The sequence below is a fragment of the Oncorhynchus tshawytscha genome, linkage group LG11 (assembly GCF_018296145.1).
Source record: "Oncorhynchus tshawytscha isolate Ot180627B linkage group LG11, Otsh_v2.0, whole genome shotgun sequence".
Lineage (NCBI taxonomy): Eukaryota > Metazoa > Chordata > Actinopteri > Salmoniformes > Salmonidae > Oncorhynchus > Oncorhynchus tshawytscha.
The window spans coordinates 6,281,664-6,304,869 of NC_056439.1; the positions used below are offsets into that span (position 1 = coordinate 6,281,664).

Genomic DNA, 23,206 nt, shown 5'->3' on the forward strand with positions numbered 1-23,206 from the left:
TTATAAGTCAAACTGTGTAGAATTTCAGGAAATGCATTTAAAAATCGCATATTTTTTTTCCAGGGAATACCCCCTACCCCTCATCTACTGCGCCCCATAAAGTATTTTTTTTAATGCATTTTAGCTAACCCTAATCCTTGTCCTAAACTTAACCTAGTTCTTTTAACCTGCTACATTAATTCTCCATGTGATATATATAAGGCCTAAAAGCCATACATCATTTCACAGAAACAGTTCCAAAAGACACTCGCACAGTGGTGGAATAAATTCAGCCACACATACGCCTAACTATTGATTCAGGACCACGGACAGCAAATAAAACAGGTATGCTGGGTTTGCTTGTCATCGGCAAGAACTTTTTATAAAAAGACACAGAATAGAGCACAGGCAAAATCCTAGAGGAAAACATGGTTCAGTCTTCTTTCCACCAGACAGTGGGAGACAAATGAACCTTTCAGCAGGACAATAACCTAAAACACAAGGCCAAATATACACTGGAATTGCTTACCAAGACAACATTGAATGTTCCTAAGTGGCCTAGTTACAGTTTTGAACATCAATGGCAAGACTTGAAAATGGCTGTCCAGCAATGATCAACAACCAACATGACAGAGCTTGAAGAATTAAATAATGGGCAAATATTGTGCAATCCAGGTGTGCAAAGCTCTTAGAGACTTACCCAAAAAGACCCACAGCTGTAATCGCTGCCAAAGGTGATTCTAACATGTACGTATCTAATCAAGATTAGTATTTTACTTTTCATTCATCTTTAAAAAATGTTAGAATTTTTCTTCCACTTTGACAGAGTATTTTGTGTAGATTGTTGGGGAAAAAAGACAAACCTGTTTTAATTCCAATTTGTAACAACAAAATGTGGAAAAGGTCTAGGGCTGTCCTTAAATTTTAAATCTGAGAGAAGTACTTTCTCAATTGAGATCAAAGCCAAAGCTTACAGTCAGGCTGGTCCGGTGGTATTCCTAGAGTAAGTCTTGATCCGTTTCAGGGCGGAGAATGTGGACACAGGAATGGTAAAAACCAGACCGGTAAGCAGATACAGTTGGTACATACTCTCATTCAGCCTCTTCTGCCGGAGAACATGGATAAGATTGGCTGGAATCCTACCCTCGAAGTCAGACATGGAGTACATTACAATGAGTTCAGTTGAGCCTCAACAGATCATAGTTGAGCCCAAAGCTTTCCTAAAGACTTAAGAATACAGCACTGGGTAAGGTTTCACTACATCTGGGGAACTGTAGTGGGGCAAGGAGGACAAGGAACATGAGCCTTTCGTGGTCCTTGAATGTATAAGATAAAATACTTGACTTTAGCTATATTTCCTAGCTGAGGGAGAAAGTTGTCAATGATCCCACGGTGTTGCTACCGCACGTGAACGTCTCCATGTGTCTGTAGATATAATCAAATTTCCCTTTCTCCCTCTGTGGTGCTGCAGAAGTCATTGATCCTGTGCTTGTTCTGCAAAATCCCAAACAGCGCGTAAGAGTACGCAAAAATGGAGTTGAAAAAAATCGTTGTCTTTCAACTTTGCAGCACCTTGTGACATAACCAGGTTAAAAGTGTGGGCATAATAATGCATGAACTGAGCCTGTGATATTGTTTCTTTGACTTTTGCTTGTACTCCGTTTAGACCAGAGGCCGTGACTGCGGCCACATCTTAACAGAGTGCCAATATTTTGAAGGTCTACTCGTGTCCCCAAATGTTTTTGAACTCACCATAGCTCGCAGGTGTGGTGTGAAATTGTAGTTTTGGTGATGCAGAGCTGACTTGTAAAACTGTCTAGGTCTTTTGAAACCAGTACTGGCCCAGGTTGACATATTGTTAGCACTGAAGAGTACAAACCCAGCAGTACAGTTTTGGTTTTCTTACATCGTCATCCACGGATAACACTCATAATTGTTAGCTTGAAAATACCTTTCAAAACTCTTTACTAGTTTTTGATTTGATTTATTAGGATCCCCATTAGCCAAAGGCGACAGCTAGTCTTACTGGGGTCTGACATAACAAAAAATACATTAAAGACTTTACAATTGACATACATTTAAAAACATTCATATGTAGTGTGTGTGCATCTATCAGTTACACATACATGTCAGTACATACACATGGGATGCCAACCGCGTCACGGGGTCCAAACTCAAAAGGTAGTTAGCAACCAAACTGTTTCAATAGACTTTGAAAACTTTCCAAAACAACAAACCGAGCACTCCGCCTTCAACTGAAAGTGACGAGTTGCACCAATATTTAACTTATCGTTGAATGTTAGTCTTGAAAAAGGCAATACTAACAAATTATCCACCAGATCCTCCTGATAACACCTGTTACAGCCGCAACCATTGTCACACACTGCAACAAAAGTTAGCTCAAGCATAGTAAAACTAGGCTTCTGCTCGCAATTGGCTCTGTCAGTAGTCACATGTCACTTTTTTCTCAAATGGTCCCACCCATTGCAAGTCAAAATGTGATGGGTTCATTCCACTGTCACTCTACAATTCGGCTCTAATATTTTTTTATTTAAACTTTATTTAAATAGGCAAGTCAGTTGAGAACAAATTCTTATTTACAATGGCGGCCTACCAAAAGGCAAAAGGCCTTCTGCGGGGACGGGGCCTGGGATTAAAAAATGAAAATAAATACAATATAAATATAGGACAAAACACACATCACAACAAGAGAGACAACGCAACACTACATAAAGAGAGACCTAAGACAACAACATAGCAAGGCAGCAACACAACATAACAACAACATGGTAGCAACACAACATGGTAGCATCACAAAACATGGTACAAACATTGTTGGGCACAGACAACAGCGCAAAGGGCAAGAAGGTAGAGACAACAATACATCACACAAAGCAGCCACAACTGTCAGTAAGAGTGTCCATGATTGAGTCTTTGAATTAAGATATTGCGATAAAACTATCCAGTTTGAGTGTTCGTTGCAGCTCGTTCCAGTCGCTAGCTGCATCGAACTGAAGAGAGGAGCGACCCAGCGATGCATGTGCTTTGGGGACCTTTAACAGAATGTGACTTGCTGCAGTAGATATCTCAGATAGGGTGGAGTGAGGCCTAACAGGGTTTATAAATATGCATCAACCAGTGAGTCTTGCAACAGATATACAGAGATGACCAGTTTACAGAGGAGTATAGAGTGCAGTAATCCTATAAGGAGCATTAGTGGCAAATCGGATGGCCGAAAGATTACCTGCCGATCTATAAATTGTCTCCGTAATCTAGCATGGGTTGGATGGTCATCTGAATCAGGGTTAGTTTGGCAACTGTGTTGAAAGAGGAGCGATTACGATATAGGAAACCAAGTCTAGATTTAACTTTAGCCTGCAGCTTTGATATGTGCTGAGAGAAGGACAGTGCACCATCTAGCCATACTCCCAAGTACTTGTATGAGGTGACTACCTCAAGCTCTAAACTCTCAGAGGTAGTAATAACACCTGTGGGAAGAGGAGCATTCTTCTTACCAAACCACATGACCTTTGTTTTGGAGTTGTTCAGAACAAGGTTAAGGCTAGTGAAAGCGTGTTGGACACTAAGAAAGCTTTGTTGTAGACCATTTAACACAAAATCCGGGGAGGGGTCAGCTGAGTATAAGACTATCATCTGCATATAAATGGATGAGAGAGCTTCCTACTGCCTGAACTATGTTGTTGATGTAAATTGAGAAGAGCATGACAGGCAGTGGCTGAGACAGCAGTTTTTCTGACTTTATACACTGCACTCTTTGAGATAGGTAGTTAGCAAACCAGGCCAAAGACCCCTCAGAGACACCAATACTCCTTAGCCGGCCCACAAGAATGGAATGGTCTACTGTATCAAAAGCTTTGGCCAAGTCAATAAAAATAGCAGCACAATATTGCTTAGAATCAAGGGCAATGGTGACATCGTTGAGGACCTTTTAAGGTTGCAGTGACACATCCATAACCTAAGCAGAAACCAGATTGCATACCCGAGAGAATACTATAGACATCAAGAAAGCCAGTCAGTTGATTATTGACAAGTTTTTCCAACTCTTTTGATAAACAGGGCAAAATCAAAATAGGCCTATAACAGTTAGAATCAGCTTGATCTCCCCTTTAAATGAAGGACGAACTGTGGCTGCATTCCAAGCAATGGGAACCTCCCCAGAAAGGAGAGACATGCTTGGCAATGATTGGGGCAGCAACCTTAAAGAAGAAAGGATCTAAACCATCTGACCCAGAGGTTTTTTTGGGGTCAAGTTTAAGGAGCTCCTTTAGCACCTCAGACTCCGTGACTGCCTGCAGGGAGAAACTTTGTAGCGGGGCAGGGGGAAAAGAGGGAGGATTAGTCGCATTAGAAGGGGTGGGAAATGTTGGATGGGGAGGGAGGCATGGCTGAGTCAAATAGGAATCCTGACCTAATGAAGTGGTGATTAAAGAGCTCAGCCATGTGCTTCTTGTCAGTAACAATCATCAACATTAAGGAGGAGGTTTTATTCTCCAGGTCTTTAACCGTTTTCCAGCTGTCATCAAGGCAAAGAGTGGCTACTTTGAAGAATCTTAAATATAAAATATATTTTGATCTGTTTAACACTTCTTTGGTTACTACATGATTCCAAATGTGTTATTTCATAGTTTTGATGTCTTCACTATTATTCTACAATGTAGAAAATAGTACAAATAAAGAAAACCCCTTGAATGAGTAGCTGTGTCCAAACTTTTGACTGGTACTGTATATTATCTAGTCTTGAGGAAATAAAAGCATTTATAAGTTTCTCCAGATCAGTGACTGAGATCAAATACTTGACTTTAGCTATATTTCTTTGATGATAAAAGCAGAAATTGACATGTTTTTTTTTACATGCAGATCAAGGTTTAGGTCAGGGCCAAAAAGAAATCAAGGTTTAAGGCCATAGGCTTTACATTTGTGCATAAATGACCAATATCTACAATCTGAGTTCTAGCAAGGTGTGGGTCAAATAAAACAACCTCAGATTTTTTTTAAATCATTGAGCCGGAGAAAAATGGTCCAATATCCAACATTTGATGTCAGCAAGAGACCTGTGAAGGGTAGCTACGCTAGCTTGGTCTCTGGGTCTGATTGGTAAATAGAGCTGCGTGTCATCCGCATAGCAGTGAAACTGAATGTTATGATTGCGGGTGATGTCACCAAGGGGAAGCATATACAGGGGAAAAAGGATGGGGCCCAGAATCGACCCCTGAGGGACACCAACAACACGCTCAATTGTCTTAAACAGAATTTTCAAGTTGTGGGAGTTCTTAGAGATCGGGTTTGAGAAGTAGATAAAGGTAGAGAAGTAGTTCAGTGTAGAGAAGTAGCATAAAAGCAACATTATAATTTCTTATCAGATCCTTCATTATCTCATAGAATACTTGAAGTTTGCAGGCCTTCCATTTATGTTCAGCCTTTCTAATTTCATTTTTTTTTCAACCACGAGTGTGTTCATTTAACCTGGGTGAGACACTGGCAGACAATTTATTCAAATCAAATCAAATTTATTTATATAGCCCTTTGTACATCAGCTGATTATCTCAAAGTGCTGTACAGAAACCCAGCCTAAAACCCCAAACAGCAAGCAATGCAGGTGTAGAAGCATTCTTAGTTATAACTGAGTCTTAAGCAGCCTGAAATACAGTATGTAATTGAAACTGTTCACCAAATCATCGGTGTGAAGAAAATAACAGGATCAGTGTTAAGGGATAGAAAAGCATTCGTGAATTTACTAGCAGTTGTGGAGTTAATGATGCGAGAGTGAGTGAGGACAGACATGTTTAGGAGGAGGAGGAGAAATGCTGCGATGCCCCGTCGGGTCGTGGGCGGCGCTGGTGAGGTCTTCCGTGGCTACAGGGTGCGCTTCAGCAGCTTCAGTCTGGATGTCTCTCCTTCAGTCCTCTCCTGGTTGACCAGAGACAATCCTCCAGGACCTGCAACTGCAAACTGACAAGAAGAGAGGAGGTTATTACCGGTACATGAGTTGAATTGGATAACAATGTAGTAGGTCTCACAAGCTCCCCTATGGCAGAAATGTACATTTAAGGATGTACATTTAAGCAAGTGAATAGCTGAGGGGAGCCTTTCTAAAAAAAAACTGGCCACATTTGACGTACGGTCATTTTGATGTAATGCTATTACACAAACCTCTATCATGATAATGTGCTGGTGTGAGGTTCCACTCCCCTCATCAGCAGACTCTCTCCCCCTGGTCATGCAGAAAGAGAGGGAGAGAGCACAGAGAGAACAAAGGACTTCACTTGGCCAAACTCCGAACTCCCCAAATGGGAGAATTAAACATTCTTTCTACTTTTGAAAATGTGTGACTTAAGGGACAGTTATGTTGAGTGTGTTTCATTTGGTGATCTCATAAAGGACAGGAAACACACATAACGGTATCTCTTAAGGTGTACATTTCCCAGCTGTCAGGATTACATCTAAATATTGTGAAATGTATGTGATTTCACAAATAGTTCCATGTTTAAAGATGTCATGTGACAACCTTGTAAATGAGAGTATGGATTTTCATATAAAGATTAACTAGTCAGTGGCCACACCCCCGTGAGCCCAGACATCACATTAGGCTTCATGGAACCGCCCTTTTTTTACTGAAACGTAAAAAAACCACTCCTGATGAGATTCACACCAGACCAAGCAAACACAGGTGTAAACTAAGGTTGCAAATGGTTGAATTTCTAAGACCAAAATGCTGGGTGACGCTGGTTTGTGAAGTGGTTTAAATTTACAACTCTACCAAAGGACAAGATTATACCTCGTGGAGCATTGGCTACATGGCTGGAAAGGGTTAAACTCTGAGACTATCGATTCCTACAGAATAAGAGCAAATCTTAGACGTATAATTACTAGTCTGCAGCCAGAAATTACGTAAATCTAGGACGAGAATACAGACAACTGCAGAAACAGCGATCTATGAGAATATTTCTGAATGGTACTCTGAAGTATCCATTCTAACCACCTACAACCACGAAAGACTTTGACTTTAACTTCATGTCCTGAATCCATGTTGTCTTTCTCGCTCTTTCTCAGTCCACACTCCCTTCCCTTTGTCTACCAGGCCGTCATATCGGCTTAGCCCACTAGGGACTTCTCTACCATTGTTAGTAACCAATATCTACTGTTTGTTATGTATTCTGTGATTATTTAGTTAGTTAGTAAATAAATAATTAAGCCAATTTGTATGTTGCTGATTCATAATTTATACTAGGGTTCGTGCAGATTTTTTTTTTTAAAGAAGTTTACTACGTTCAGATGACACTGATAGAAGGGAAATAATAATTAATGATTGACTGCTATTGATATAAAATATAATCAGATCTGTGGATTCGGAAGATAGACGCTCTTTTTAAACTAATGCTTCCGTGATGCCCCGGATTCCTAATGAGTTAGTTATTGCCTGATTAATTTAATCAAATAATTAAACATTAGGTAATCGATTTGAAAATGTAATCTCATTTAATCACAGTAAAGGCACGACGCTACTGGCAATGCTCAAAGTTATATTGCACACTATTATTTGACACTGTCTAGAATTGGCAAGGATGTAAAGGTAACACTTCGCATAACACTTCTTGATATACTATTCATAGATCGATGGATTATGTTCTATACATCATATTGTTTTCAATTAGTAAATAATAGGAAATGCAGGTAAATCAAGAATGTGGTTAGAATATGTTATTGTGTCTTTGTGCAAGATAGCTAAGTAATCAGGGGAATTATTGCATACTATCCAAAAACTGACCAAGACCCAATTCTGGTTAACCATATGTGGTTAACAAATGGGCAATTCCATGGTAACGGAATTGCGCTGAGACTAAGAATTTCCCCCTAAAATGTATGCCAAACGAAAAACCATTGATTGAACAGTTTAACAAACCATACAACTCTATGCATAAGGCCTACTTTTAACAATGTATAGGAACATTTGTACAAAAACACATTTACTGGAGGAACTGTGCCGATGAAAAGTTAAGTAAAATAATTTTGGGAAAATCTCTCTCGGTTTGTGTGACCACGTTTTCCAAAATCATAAATATCTGCTAAGTTTCAAAGATGTCTGCAGAAAGAATGGGGTGTCAGCTATGACATGACACCTTGAGTTGAGAAAAAAATATTTTGGTTTTTGAACTACAGTAAGTGAAGTGGATTTATACCCGGTAACAGAATTGCGGTAAATTAATTTAATCATGAGTCCCTCTACTAGCTTTGCAGAAATGCTTATTTATTGATATGAATGTAAATCTCTTCATGGTGATGTATAATAAATTGGTACACTAAGATAGAAATAAGCAATATCCTCCTTTGCATATTTGGGTATTATTCTACATACAGGCTATTATTTTAATGAGCTCCGCCATAAACCAAGACCAAATTTGGTTGGTCCAGCCCAGATCAAATCTGAACCAGCTATTGACCTCTATGTTTCACAAGTTTGAACATCAAAGTACAGCACAGTAGAGCTCAATAGAGTACAGTACATTAGTGTACTCAACTCCAGTGTGCTCTTCTGAACTCTACTCCACTCTATTCTACTCAACAGTACAGGACTGTACTGAACTATACTCTACTCTACTGTACTGTCCAAACATGTGAAACATAGACGTCTGTGACTGGTTCAGAATTGGTCCGGATGGGACAAAATCTGAACCAATCATGAACGTCAATGTTTGGAAAAATGAAGGGAGGTCCAGACGTCTACGGACATTAAAATAAAGGCTGGTCCGGACAGGAACATAAACTGACGTCTGTGGACTTCGAAATCAATGCCAGGGCAGACAGAATAAATGTAGACATCTGGTCAGTCTGTGCTCAGTGAGTGAGCAAGCTGGTTACAATAAGCCAGGAGGGGTGACATTAATTGGAGAGAGAAAAAAGAGAGAGGGAGGGGCTGTCCAGACTATTCACACACTTACTTTGACCACCAGGTGACAGAAAGAGAAAGAAAACAGTTATCAGCTGAACATAACAGTATGTCACTGGGGAGGACAGTAGCAGGTGACTCAACTGTGGTTTGTGACCAGTAGGATTTCTCATTGCAGCCAATTCAATTGACGAAATTCCATTAGTGATTTTATATATTGAGTTTTAATCACTTAATAATTCAGAAACAAAATTGATATCAGTAAAAACAATAACTAATTGATAGGTCTACCTTCACTTATTACATCTGAACTTTTACTTGATCCTCTCTCCTCATGAGGGAGAGAATATCTTAAAGATGTGGGTTTTTGGTAACGGAATTTCAATCCACAAGGCAATGTTGGCATGGGTCTTCAACATCATCGTGTTTTGATGTATTTCTAATACCTTTTAAGACATTCTGGTAGACATTTTCTAAGGCCCCTTATCCATCTGTTTTAAAGCTTTTGTTTATTCAACATTTTGAGGTTGGAAAATTATTGAACATGTATATATGCCTTCATTTCAGAAAATATAGACCGCTTTCATTTGACATGCTCCTATGAACGTCACATGTTGGTGCTCATGGATCCATGCAAGTCACACATGCGCTAGAGGCCCCGCAACCGGGTCGTCACTAGTTACCACAGCCACAAAGTCATAACCCCCCCCATCCTATTTCTACAATGTATCTTCTTCAAATGTGATTTTAAACCTTAACCTAACCGGAAATGAAGGTCAAAAAGCACATTATTGTGTTTATACATTGTTACAACATTGACTTTGTGATAACTAGTGGAAATGCCGCTAGTCAGCCTCGGCCTTCCGCAAAATGTACGAACCTCTGGCCATTCCACTCCTCGGTATTGGAGGAGATACCGAGGATCTTGACACTACTGGGATGACGATCTCTTGCATTGTCCTTTGCTCCCGTGCCACCTTCAGTTCCAGCAGCTGTAGTTTACTCCGCAATACCCTGCTATGTTTCACTATATTGAATCACTCCGATATATTGGTATCACTCTGCAACAGAGGGATACATCCAAGGCGAGGATTTACAGATTTACTCCGGTGTACACCTGTGTCAAGGCTGGGGTCCGCCCCTATAAATAGACCCCAAGGCCGCGACACACGTTCTCTTTCATTTTCTCGGCAGACGTTCATATGGTTTGAGGTATAAACTTCCTGAAGTTCGCTTGGTAAGTCACTGGTAAGTGTAATATGTGTAAATGTATTAATAATAATAAGTGTATTAATATCTTGCGTGGAAGTAAACTCACTGGCTGTTTGCAGCTGGCCACATGGCAGTACCTCCGATTCACTTTTGAAGGGACAGCTTACGAATTCAGGATCTTCCCTTTGGGCTCTCCTTGGCACCCCGCACTTTCACAAAGTTCATGGATGCTGACCTGGCACCTCTCAAGTCCCGAGGATTGTTGATCCTCAATTATCTGGACAGTCGTCTGGACCCAGGTCCTGTCACACAGAGACATGCTCCTGACCCACATCGGCGGGCTGGGCATTACTGTAAACGACAAGAGTCATCTGACGCCAACCCAGAGGGTGGCCTTCATTGTCATGGAGCTGGACTCAGTCCTCATGAGCACGCCTGCCCTCCAGAAGGGTTCAGGCGAACATATCTTGCCTAAACCACTTTTGGCAGGGGTGGGTAGAATCCACCTTGACCTGCCAACACCTGATGGGCTTGCTGACGGCGGCCTTGTTGCTGATTCCCCTGGGCCTGCTTCAAATCCGGCCTCTTCAATGGTGGTTCATCTCACACCGGCTGCACCCGAAGCGCCACTGCACAGTGCCTCAGGGCATTGTTGAGGTGGCGCTGTCGCTCCTTTCTCTCAGGTGGGGTGGAGATGCGGAGGATGTGCCGCCGGGAGCTGGTCAGCACAGACGGGCAAGGGCACCGGCTACAACCGCAGCATGCCAGTTGCGCTGGCGGTTGTTCTGCTCTTGGTGCACTGGTATTGAGGTTGTGCCCGAGTCATGCATGGTGCAGTAAGTCCTCCAATACCTGCAGTCTGGTTTGGATGAGGGCTTGGCAGTCTCTACACTGAGGGTATTTGGCTGCTATATCTGCCTGCAATGTGGGGTTGATGGACAGGCCAGTGGAGTACCATCCCTTTGGTCTCCAGTTTTATGAAGAGGGTTTGCCACCTGCATCCAGCTAGGACCCTCTCAATGGTGAGCTGGGATCTGGATGTGGTCTTGGCAACTTTGGCAAAGCCTCCTTTGAACTGTTGGGAGTCTGCCACCCTGAAACCACCTCTCTATGAAGGTGGCTTTCTTGGTAGCGATTACTTCCATGAAGAGGGTGAGCTCCATACTCTTTCGGTAAGTTCTGAGTGCTACCGGATGGACCCCGGTGGAAGAAGTATATCTCTTTGCCCCAACTCTTAATTTCTCCCGAAGGTTCTGTCAGACATCCCTTTTATCCTGTCTGCTTACGACCCTCCGACAGTGGCGGAGGGACACTGGCTTCTAACCGGAGGGCCTCCCTCCGGCATGCTGTGCCCTGTGCAGGCACTGGCTGCCTATATGGAGCGGATATGGTCAGAGTGAACAACAGACCAGGTCTTTGTCTGCTACGGTAAGAGAGTCCTGATGCCTGGGCTATCAAAGCAGAGGCTCTCTCACTGGATCGTGGACACGATTACAACAGCATACCGCCTGGCTGGCAGGCCAGTGCTGGGATCTGTGGTGGCACAATCAACATGAGGTGTGGCTGCGTCCTGGGCTCTACTGAGAGGAGTGCCCCTCGCTGATATCTGTGCTGCAGCCAGCTGGGCTTCCTCTCGCACCTTTGCTAGGTACTATCAGGTAAATGTGGCACCTCCCTCTGTGGTTTGTACAGCAGTCCTCGGCGTAGCCGCCTCGTCCCGGGACATTGCCCCCTTCCACATTGACGGCTCTTACATCTCGATCCGGCGCTGGGATTTTGCCGCTGACTGGCCAGTTACTTCTAGCACCGACTAAATTTGGTACGAGTATACCAATATATTGGAGTGATCCAATATAGTGAAAAATAAAAGGTTACGTATGTAACCACGGTTATGTAAGCTATATGGGTTACTCCAATCCTCTACAGTGCTAGTGGCGCCTCAAATTATGTAGAGAACGTGTGTCGCTGCCATGGGGTCTATATATAGGGGCGTACCCCAGCCGTACACTGGAATAAATCTGTAAATCCTCATCTCGGATGTATCCCTCTACCACGTAGTGATACCAATATATTGGAGTGATCCATATAGCTCACATAACCGTGGTTACATACGTAACCTTCTTTATTGGTTGGCATCATAGCTCAAAGGTGTAGCTAAATGAAAAATGGATGCGTGCTGTTCTTGGAAGTATGGTACTGCTTATTATGTTACACATCAAATCTCCTATGAGAAGTACTGTATCTTTCAAGCTGAGAGCAGACTTGTTTAGAAAAGTAGAATTTATTCCATCTACATTACCTCAGTAAGGTAAATATTAAACTGTCTTTGTTCTAGCCTAGGTTTATTGTCTCTCTAAAAACCAGTATTTACACAAGCCTGTTTTTAAATTACAAGTTAATGAGGGGTATGTGATTAATTATCCTCTTACCCCAAGACACTTCACATGAGAACTATATTTCAGCTAAAGAATAGTTCCCAGACATCCCCTGCGTACTTCTCAAGCCACACTGCTATGATTTTCCCCTTTGTGGACACTCTTATGTCTGATAAGGCTAGTCAAGAAGGAGAAGCTCTTGTAACATAGTTTGCACTTGAAGGGCTTCTCCTTGGTGTGAACGGTCTGGTGCCTCTTCACATAATTTGCATCAGCGAAGCGCTTCCCACACATGGGGCAGGCGTATGGCTTGTCTGCATCCGTCCTAATACTCTGCCTCCCACGTTGTGACCCAATGACACCAGAGGTAGAAGCAGGAGCCACTGCCCTCAGGTGGTTAGTGTTTGAGCTCCCTCCTTGACCTCTAGCCATTGGTTGGGTGTTGTTGGGATTGTGTGCTGTGTTATAAGCTAGATACCTCTTGTGATGAACACCCATTCTGACCCTGTCTGTATTGGTGGGGTAACCATGAAGTAACTGAGGAAACCTAGATCCAGGTCCAGACCTTCTATGAACCAAGTCACCAGGCATTAGATGAAACCCTGAAGGAGAAGACAGACCTGCTGATAGACTACCACCCGGGGTTTCTCCCACCACTCTCTGTGAAGGCTGAAGCCCAGGGTGACCTGCTCTGTTCATCATGGATACTGTGGTGTTTGTATCATAGGAACAGGAGGGTCTATCTCCATCAGCCCCAGGCCCTGTATCATCCCTGCACTGAGATTGTGAAGAGAAGGGTCTGGGCTGCAGACTGGATCCCTGACTGGAGCCTCTGTCTCTCTGATGACCACCAGGACTGAGGTTATTCAGTCCACCTGTCCACTGGTTGTGTTCTGTGTGGTGGAGTCTCTGTCCCTTGTGGTTCTGTCCTGGTTTCAACCCGGGAAGAAAGAGTGACGGCTCCGGACCCAGGGTTCTGATCCGGGGCCAGGGTTTGTGACCAGGCACCTCAGAAGTCCAGTCTCTCCCAAAAGCAACACCAGGTATCAACTGGTCCTCATTGACTGCAGACTGTAAACACAAATTGAACAGAAGAACATAAAGGTTTATATAAGAAACTCTTTGCTGTACATACAGAAACATGAACACTGATTGAAATACTGTACCTAACAATATAGAGCCATTGGTGTTTATTATAAAAACAATTCCATATGCGTTGATTCAATAATTAAGTATACTGTTTTGGTTCGACTGAGATAAAGGAAACTCAGTCCCTGCAATGATCCATAAATAACCAAGTCAGTCAGCTTTTTATTTAATTTCAACAAAATTATACGTGACAAGTAGAATAACTTTCTCACTATGGTAACACTTAACATTTTCTATAAATCTGGTACCCTCGCAATGATAAAATTAATTTTAGAATACTATGGAAAAGGTTCAACATTACACTCAGTTTCACCACTTTATGTCAAGTAAACATTAATTAAGGCACTATAATTTCCTCATTATAAAACACCAGCATCAAACAACAGGATAAGGTTGTAACTTTTCATTAGTGAAGAATGTTTATAGATACCATCAACATATCTACTCTACCTCATCATACTCATTCTTTAGGTCCACAGACGATGCAATCTCAACCACACTGCCCTAACCCATCTGGACAAGAGGAATACCTATGTGAGAATGCTGTTCATCGACTACAGCTCGGCACTGAACACCATAGTGCCCTCCAAGCTCGTCATCAAGCTCGAGACCCTGGGTCTCGACCCCGCCCTGTGCAACTGGATACTGGACTTCCTGACGGGCCGCCCCCAGGTGGTGAGGGTAGGCAACAACCTCTCCACCCCGCTGATCCTCAACACTGGGGCCCCACAAGGGTGCGTTCTGAGCCCTCTCCTGTACTCCCTGTTCACCCACGACTGCGTGGCCACGCACGCCTCCAACTCAATCATCAAGTTTGTGGACGACACAACAGTGGTAGGCTTGATTACCAACAACGACGAGACGGCCTACAGGGAGGAGGTGAGGGCCCTCGGAGTGTGGTGTCAGGAAAATAACCTCACACTCAACGTCAACAAAACTAAGGAGATGATTGTGGACTTCAGGAAACAGCAGAGGGAACACCCCCCTATCCACATCGATTGGAACAGTATCACACAGACAGCATCGTGAAGAAGGCGCAGCAGCGCCTCTTCAACCTCAGGAGGCTGAAGAAATTCGGCTTGTCACCAAAAGCACTCACAAACTTCTACAGATGCACAATCGAGAGCATCCTGTCGGGCTGTATCACCGCCTGGTACGGCAACTGCTCCGCCCACAACCGTAAGGCTCTCCAGAGGGTAGTGAGGTCTGCACAACGCTTCACCGGGGGAAAACTACCTGCCCTCCAGGACACCTACACCACCCGATGTCACAGGAAGGCCATAAAGATCATCAAGGACATCAACCATCCAAGCCACTGCCTGTTCACCCCGCTATCATCCAGAAGGCGAGGTCAGTACAGGTGCATCAAAGCTGGGGCCGAGAGACTGAAAAACAGCTTCTATCTCAAGGCCATCAGACTGTTAAACAGCCACCACTAACATTGAGTGGCTGCTGCCAACACACTGACTCAACTCCAGCCACTTTAATAATGGGAATTGATGGGAAATGATGTAAAATATATCACTAGCCACTTTAAACAATGCTACCTAATATAATGTTTACATACCCTACATTATTCATCTCATATGTATACGTATATACTGTACTCTATCATCTACTTCATCTTTATGTAATACATGTATCACTAGCCACTTTAACTATGCCACTTTGTTTACATACTCATCTCATATGTATATACTGTACTCAATACCATCTACTGTATCTTGCCTATGCCGCTCTGTACCATCACTCATTCATATATCTTTATGTACATATTCTTTATCCCCTTACACTTGTGTCTATAAGGTAGTAGTTTTGGAATTGTTAGCTAGATTACATGTTGGTTATTACTGCATTGTCGGAACTAGAAGCACAAGCATTTCGCTACACTCGCATTAACATCTGCTAACCATGTGTATGTGACAAATAAAATTTGATTTGATTTTGATTTGATTTCTTTCCTCATTTCACCTCATCCAGTTCCCTATACCTCTAAAACCAAACTAATTGACGACAAACTAACTAGTTCATGTCTCCCGTGTGGACCTTCAGGTGCATCTTCAGCTGGTGCGAGAACCTTTTCTCACACTGGGGGCAGCTGTAGGGTTTCTCCCCTGTGTGGACCCCCTGGTGCCTCTTCAGGCTGTACGATTGGGAGAAACTGCCCTGGCATAGGTGGCAACCAAATGGTTTCTCCCCGGTGTGAATCCTCTAGTGACTCTTCACCTGTTGGGGGAAACTGAAGGCCTTCCCACAGGACGAACACGGGAACCGCCTCTGTGGCGTTGCCACCTTTACGGATTCTGTCTCTACAACTGTTATTTGTCAATGGGCTATTTAATGTTGAGGCACTGACATTGTCTGAGGTCTGGTTTAACATTCGGAAAGTGTAGGGTGGACGAAGGCTAGGAAGTGTCTGTTTTGTCCCAGGGTCCATATTCCACTTGGTAGATCCTATAAAAGGCAGGCTGAAGGCAGCACCTGTTAGGGGGTTACTATAGAAGCAGGACCTAGCATCGCTAGCCCAGTCTGTGTCTGTTTTCTCAAGCCACATACCGACACCTCTCCGTCCCCGCAGACCAAATCGACGCCTCAACCTTGTCTCAGACTATCTGTTGTTATGGATACTAAGTTTGGTCGTTGTTTTGTGTTCGACTGTCTGTTTCTGGTTGTGGTTTCTGGTTGTGGTTAACAGTGTTGTTCCCCAGCCCAGAGTTGAGGACACTGACCTCAATTATGTCATCACTGGTCCTGGCCTGCTCAGTGATGTTGTTCCCTGGAACCTTAGCTGCACCGGTCGGGGTCTGGAAATCCAAGATGGCCGCCCAGTCTCCTCTGTTATCATCCAGCCAATCACCTGAAAGTTACAAAATAGACTTTACAAACATGGCAGAGAACTGTTTTTTTTGTCAATTACCTGGTGAAGTTCATACATTGTGTGTTTTAGTATGTAAACATACATTGTACTGATTTCATTTTATGAATGAAGAAAAAATAACCAGGTACATCACTATTCCCATTGAAGATCTACTACTGTATGTAGGCAATATGTATTTCTCTCTTACCTTGCTCCCCCATCTTTAGTCCACTCAGCAGATCAATGCTCTCTGGTCCATCCTCTATCGTCTCCTCTTTGACCAGCAGCAGATCAGGCTTCCCATCCTCTATGACTACTGACTGTAAGAGATAGAGTGATAATGTTGGATCAAGAGATCTGATTTGAACACCCACCTATGGAGCATTTTCTCATTGGGCAATGAGGGATTGATGTGATACTACACAAACATGTTAGTTGAATTGATTACTTGACACTCTTTATTGGTTTGATAATTAAAAGGCATGGTCCCACACTTAAGGCAAAATTAATCAAGACCTGGGTCCTTATCAATAAACAGTCTCAGAGTGGGAGTATTGATTGAGGATCAGGTCCCCACTTGTCTATATAATCTTTGTCATTATTATCTAAAAGGCTAAACTAATCCTAGATCAGAAATCCTACTCTGAAAGGCTTTGTGGATACAGGCACTGACCTAATAACATTCAAACTAGTTTACCGTGGGCTTACCTCTGTGAGACTGTGTGTTGTCCTGTGCTGCTCAGCTGGGGGTTCAGGAGGAGGTGTAGTCTGGCTGTCTTCCATGACAATGGTCACCTCAGGGTTTTCCAGACCCTCCTCACACCCCTCCTCCTTAACCAGCAGCACCTCTGGACCCTCCTCCTAGAAGAGACAGCTTATACAGATTACATACATACACTCCCTCAGGTATGTACATGTACACACAGATAAAACACACTTTCAATATGGAGTGTTTACCCATCCCCACTATGTTTGAGTCCTATACTGTGGTTACAGAATTACTTCATTGTTGTTAAACCCATCACGGGGGACATACAGTACCAGTCAAAAGTTTGGACATACCTACTCATTCAAGGGTTTTTCTTTTTTTATATACTATTTTCTACATTGTAGAATAATAGTGAGGACATCAACTATAAAGTAACACATGAAATCATGTAGTAACCAAAAGTGTTCAACAAATCTAAATATATTTTATAAATGCTTCAGAGTTCAAGTAACAGACACATCAACATCAACTGTTCAGAGGAGACTGCATGAATCCAGCCTTCATGGCCAAGAAACCAATACTAAAGGACATCAATAAGAAGAATTGCTTGGGCCAAGAAACACGAGCAATGGACATTAGACCGGTGGAAATCTGTCCTTTGGTCTGATGAGTCCAAATTTGAGCTCTTTGGTTCCAACCGCTGTATCTTTGAGACGCAATGTAGGTGGACGGATGATGTCTGCATGTGAGGTTCCCACTGAAGCATGGAGGAGGAGGTGTGATGGTGCTTTGCTGGTGACACTGTCAGTGATTTATTTAGAATTAAAAAGGCACACTTAATCAGCATGGCTACCACAGCATTCTGCAGCGATACGCCATTCCATCTGGTTTGGGCTTAGTGGGACTATCATTTGTTTTTTAACAGGACAATGACCGAACACACCTCCAGGCTGTGTAAGGGCTATTTGACCAAGGAGAGTGATGGAGTGTTGCATCAGATGACCTGGCCTCCACAGGCACCCAACCTCAACCCAATTGAGATGGTTTGGTATGAGTAGGACCACAGAGTGAAGGAAAAGCAGCCAACAAGTGCTCAGCATATGTGGAAACTCATTCAAGACTGTTGGAAAAGCATTCCAGGTGAAGCTGGTTGAGAGAATGCCAAGCATGTGCAAAGCTGTCATCAAGGCAAAGGGTGGTTACTTTGAATAATCTAAAATAAATGTAGATTTATTTAACACTCTTGGTTACTATATGATTCCATGTGTTATTTCAAAGTTGTCTTCACTATTATTCAACAATGTAAAAAATAGTAAAAAATTGGGAAAACCCTTGAATGTGTGGGTGTGTCAACTTTTGACTGGTACTGTAAATATGGCAATGTGGGTCAAGTCATCTGACAAACCTGACAAACTATTTTAACATGTACTGTAGGTTTTTGTTAGTGTGTGGGTCTAGAGTCAATGAAAGTCTTAGAATAAAAAGTTACATTTTTTTGTTTATTAAACAAACAAGTGTTAAATACACCATATGAAAACCACACAAGTCTCAACGAAATCAGCATGAACATGATAAACTGAATTAATTTTCTCACTAATTGCCTTGGGAAAGTTTGAACATCATATAGCCTACAAAGAACAAATAATATGAAAGTCTTTTTAGGCTTAAATATCACACAATCTGTGGATCTTTTCTGCTGACATTTAAAATAATGCAGGGTTTGATCTAAAAGTCAGAAGATTGTGTGGAATGGTTACTTTATGTTATAGAGTGGAATGGTTTTTCTGCTGGTGTATCCTGAGATATCTCCTCTCTGAGAACCTCTTCCCACAGTGCGTACAGGCGAACGGCCTTTCTCCTGTGTGGACTTTCAGGTGCATCTTCAGATGGTCCTGGCGGGAGAACCTCTTCTCACACTGGGTACAGCTGTAGGGTTTCTCCCCTGTGTGGACCCTCTGGTGCCTCTCCACCTTCTGGAGGCAACTGAAGCCTTTGTTACAGAACATGCAGAGGAACCGTTTCTCTTTACTATTGCCTGATGTGGCTCCCACTCCCTGAGCCGGGACTCTAGCCCTGTCGTTTGAGTTCAATACCTGATCGAAAAGGTTGTGGCTGTGTGAATCGGAAGGCCCCATCGATGTGGACACTGGGTCGTGATCCCCGAACAAGTGTAAAGGGGAGTGGGTGGTGATATTTAGATCAGTCTCTAAGCTTTCCCTGTAATCTAAGAAATCTCTACCCTGTGAGTGTCCATCTCCAAGGTGACTATCTGCATTCCATGTGGGAGGAGCGTCGCCCTCCACTTTCACCGTCACTTCATCTACCACTATAACCTCCCCTTCCTTATCTAGGCGCCCTTCAGAGTATACACTACTATTGTACTGGTTCCAGTCCCCTCTAGACAGATCAGTCTGTGTCTCTAAACCCAAGGGCATGTTGCCAGGGTCCATTTCTGTAGCGTAAGAATAAGACGGATCATCACCGCCAGTGTCTAACACATCACTATCACCACGGGAATGAACCATCCTCTGGCTCTGGTGAAATACCGGTAAAAACTCTGAGCCAGGAGCAGGAGGACAGCCCAGTCTCCCCAGCCCCAGTCTCTCTGGGTCTGATCTGTGGTCAGATCCTGTGTTTAAGAGCCTGTGTGTTACAGTTAAAGTCTTGGTCTCTGACTTGAGGACGGCGTTCTGCGTTCCACTGACCTCCGTGATGCTGCGTCGGGTCCTGGGCAGTGCTGGGGCGGGGGTGGGGTCCTCTGTGGCTACAGGGGGTGCTCCAGCTACTCCAGCCTGGATGTCTCTGCTGTGCCATGGATCCTCCTCTCCTTCAGACCTCTCCTGCTTGACCCCAGGACCTGTAGCCTCTGCATCTGCAGACTGACACAAGGATATCAATGTTGTAGGGAAGTCTCACAAGCTCGCCTATGGCAGATAAATGAGGATGTACATGTAAGCAAGTGAAAAGGTGAGGGGAGCCTTACTGACAAACAGGCCACATTTGATTTCCAAAGTAACTGTAATGAAACACTTTTACACTAACCTCTATCACAATAACGTGCTGGTTTGAGGTTCCACCACCCTCATCAACAGTGATTGGTTGGTCATCTCTCCATGTATTGTGTCCCGCTGGCTTCACAAAGCTCCTTTGGCCTCCAGTGGTATGTCCTTCACCTGAGAGTGATTGAGGTGGTTAGGTTAACTATTGTCAATGCTATACTGTACACTATTAACAATGCCTACAATTGGCAAGGATGTAAGGTAACAGTTCTCATAACTTCCTGGTAAAAACATTTATTGTATTGACCAATATCTTATGCATAATTGTTTTTGAGTAAATAGTCAATGCAGTAAATCAGTGTTTAGAATATGATAGTCTCTTTGCGCAAGATTGCTAAGTAATCAGATGAATTACTGCATACAATCCAAAAATTGACCAAGAACCAATTATGGGTAACATCTTAACAGAGGGTAACAGTGCGTCAGGCACTGGGCAATTTATAATCCGCGACAGGCCAAGCAGCAAAACGTACCTCTTGCCATTCCTCTGTATCTGTCGAGGATCTTGACACTACTGGGACGACTGGCGACGACGCGCTCTCGCATTGTCCTCTCTGCGCGCTCCCGTGCCACCTTCAGTTCTAGTAGTTTCCTCCGCAATGCCCTGTTTTCTTTCCGGCTTTGAGTTATTTCCAAACGAAACACTGCATAGTCGTCGTCTACGAGTTTACAGATCTCTGCCACGGCTGCATTCGCTAGCACCTCCATGATGGAGGCTATTTGAGTGTGAAAAACCATACAGTTAGCCATTGTTAGCAACTTAGCTAGCGTTACCTAGATAACATCTATCAACCCCGTTCTGTCTCTAGAGCGAATTAAACACCACATGGGATACGTATTCGATGCTGTGCAGTTAAATGAGTCATATTATGAGTTACAGGTTGTTAATAAACGTCTAAATAACAACAAAAACGCTAACGTGGAAATTGTTTCTTGGTCACTGTTCACTTCCCTTTCTTCTTCGTATGCGTTTCCGGTAGGCTAGAAGCTGCGTGGCGTAACCTATTGCTGCTGCCTTTTACAGATTGGACTGTGAATTGCACATTTTGTCACAAATTCGGGGGGCACACCAATTGCACCATCCAAACCCTACACAAACACTGAGTGTACAAAACATTAGGAACACCTTCCTAATATTGAGTTGCATCCCCTTGTGCCCTCAGAACAGCCTCAATTAGTTGGGTATGGACTATAAGGGTTTGAAAACATCCCACAGGCATCCTGGCCCATGTTGATTCCAATGCTTCCAACATTTGTGTCAAGTCGGCTGGATGTCGTTTGGGAGGTGGACCATTCTTGATTCCCATGGTTAACTGTTGAGCGTGAACAACCCAGCAGTGTTCTTGACACACTCAAACCGGTGTGCCTGGCACCTACTAACATACCCTGTTCAAAGACACATCTTTTATATTGCCCATTCACCCTCTGAATGGCACACAAAAATGTCTCAAGGATTAAAAATCCTTCTTTAACCTATCTCCTCCCCTCCATCTACACTGATTTTGGATTTAACAGGTGACATTATTAAGGGATAATAGCTTTCATCTGGTCAGTCATGCAATGGAAAAAGCAGTGTCCTAATGTTTTGTACACAGTGTATATACAGTTGAAATCAGAAGTTTACATTTATGTTGGAGTTATTAAAACTCATTTTTCAACCACTCCACAAATTCCTCATTAACAAACATAGTTTTGGCAAGTAAATTTTCCAACAATTGTTTACAGACAGATTATTTCACTTGTAATTCACTATCACAATTCCAGTGGGTCAGAAGTTTACATACACTAAACTGACTGTGCCCTTAATTTTCTGGAATTTTCCAAGCTGTTTATGTAATGGCTTTAGAAGCTTCTGATAGGCTAATTGACATCATTTGAGTCAATTGGAGGTGTACCTGTGGATGTATTTCAAGGCCTACCTTCAAACTCAGTGCCTCTTTGCTTGACATCATGGGAAAATCAAAAGAAATCAGCCAAGACCTCAGAAAAAAAGTTGTAGACCTCCACAAGTCTGGTTCATCATTGGGAGCAATTTCCAAACACCTGAAGGTACCACGTTCATCTGTACAAACAATAGTACGCAAGTATAAACCCCATGGGGCCATGCAGACCATCACTCAGGAAGAAGACGTGTTCTGTCTCCTAGAGATTAATGTACTTTGGTGCAAAAAGTGCAAATCAATCCCAGAACAACAGCAAAGGACCTTGTGAAGATGCTGGAGGAAGATGCTCAGTCACCACCTGTACTCCTCCTTTTTTCTGGTCTATCCTGAGGTTGCTCCTCTCTGAGAAACTCTTCCACGCAGTGTGTACATGCGAACAGCCTTTCTACCGTATGGACTTTCATGTGTATTTTCAGATGGTGCTGGGGGGAGAACCTCTTCTCACACAGGGCAGATGTAGGATTTCTTCTGTGTGGACTCTCTGGTGCCTCTTCAGGTTGGACAACTGGGAGAAACTGGCCCGGTACAAAGATGGCAGCCAAACTATTTCTCCTGTGTGCATCCTCTGGTGGAGCTCCACTTGTTTGGGGAAACTGAAGACTTTCCCAGAGAATGAACAAAGGAAGCGCTTCTTTCTGCCACCGGATCTACTGATAGCCTTACTTCTACTGTCATTTGTCAATGGGCTTGTGTTGCCATTTAGTGTTGAGGCACTGGCATTGTCTGAGGTCTGGTTTAACATTAGGAGAGTTTGAGGAAGATGAAGGCCAGGGGGTGTCTGTGTAGTCGCAGGGTCCATGTTCCAGTTGATATATCCTATAGAAGGCAGGCTGAAGGCAGCACCTGTTAGGGGGTTAACCAGAGGCCCCATCAGTCTCTCTGAATCACAACTATAGGAGCAGGACGGAGCATCGCTAGCCCAGTCTGTGTCTGTTCTCTTCCGCTGCATACCAAAACCTCCCCGTCCCCGCAGACAAAATCTATACCTCGCCCTGGTCTCAGCCAGTCTGTTGTCATG

General features: G+C 43.3%; 1 protein-coding gene across 2 annotated transcripts; it reads right to left on the minus strand.

The window, feature by feature from the left end:
* Positions 1 to 9,089: 9,089 nt before the first annotated feature.
* On the minus strand, positions 9,090 to 21,592 carry LOC121847774 (zinc finger protein 768-like). Of its 2 annotated transcripts, XM_042330469.1 has the most exons (8): positions 21,165 to 21,592; positions 20,719 to 20,961; positions 20,229 to 20,359; positions 19,892 to 20,065; positions 17,186 to 17,338; positions 16,686 to 16,797; positions 16,350 to 16,477; positions 9,090 to 13,542 (listed from the first exon to the last, which is right to left on the minus strand). In XM_042330469.1, exons 2-8 carry the CDS (start codon positions 20,951 to 20,953, stop codon positions 12,595 to 12,597), a joined length of 1,881 nt encoding a protein of 626 aa, XP_042186403.1. In that variant the 5' UTR covers positions 20,954 to 20,961; positions 21,165 to 21,592; the 3' UTR covers positions 9,090 to 12,594. The 2 variants fall into 2 exon arrangements, with proteins under 2 accessions (XP_042186403.1, XP_042186402.1); XM_042330468.1 differs by having other exon boundaries at positions 20,719 to 21,592.
* Between the last annotated feature and the right edge of the window lie 1,614 nt (positions 21,593 to 23,206).

Excerpts from the sequence above, each read along its gene's own strand:
- LOC121847774 (XM_042330468.1), bottom strand. The coding sequence starts at position 20,995 with ATGGCTAACTGTATGGTTTTTCACACTCAAATAGCCTCCATCATGGAG. Across the intron at positions 16,478-16,685 it reads ACTAAAGATGGGGGAGCAAG|GTGATTGGCTGGATGATAAC; the intron begins GTAAGAGAGAAA and ends TGTAACTTTCAG. Across the intron at positions 13,543-16,349 it reads CCAGTGATGACATAATTGAG|TCTGCAGTCAATGAGGACCA; the intron begins GTCAGTGTCCTC and ends TTGTGTTTACAG.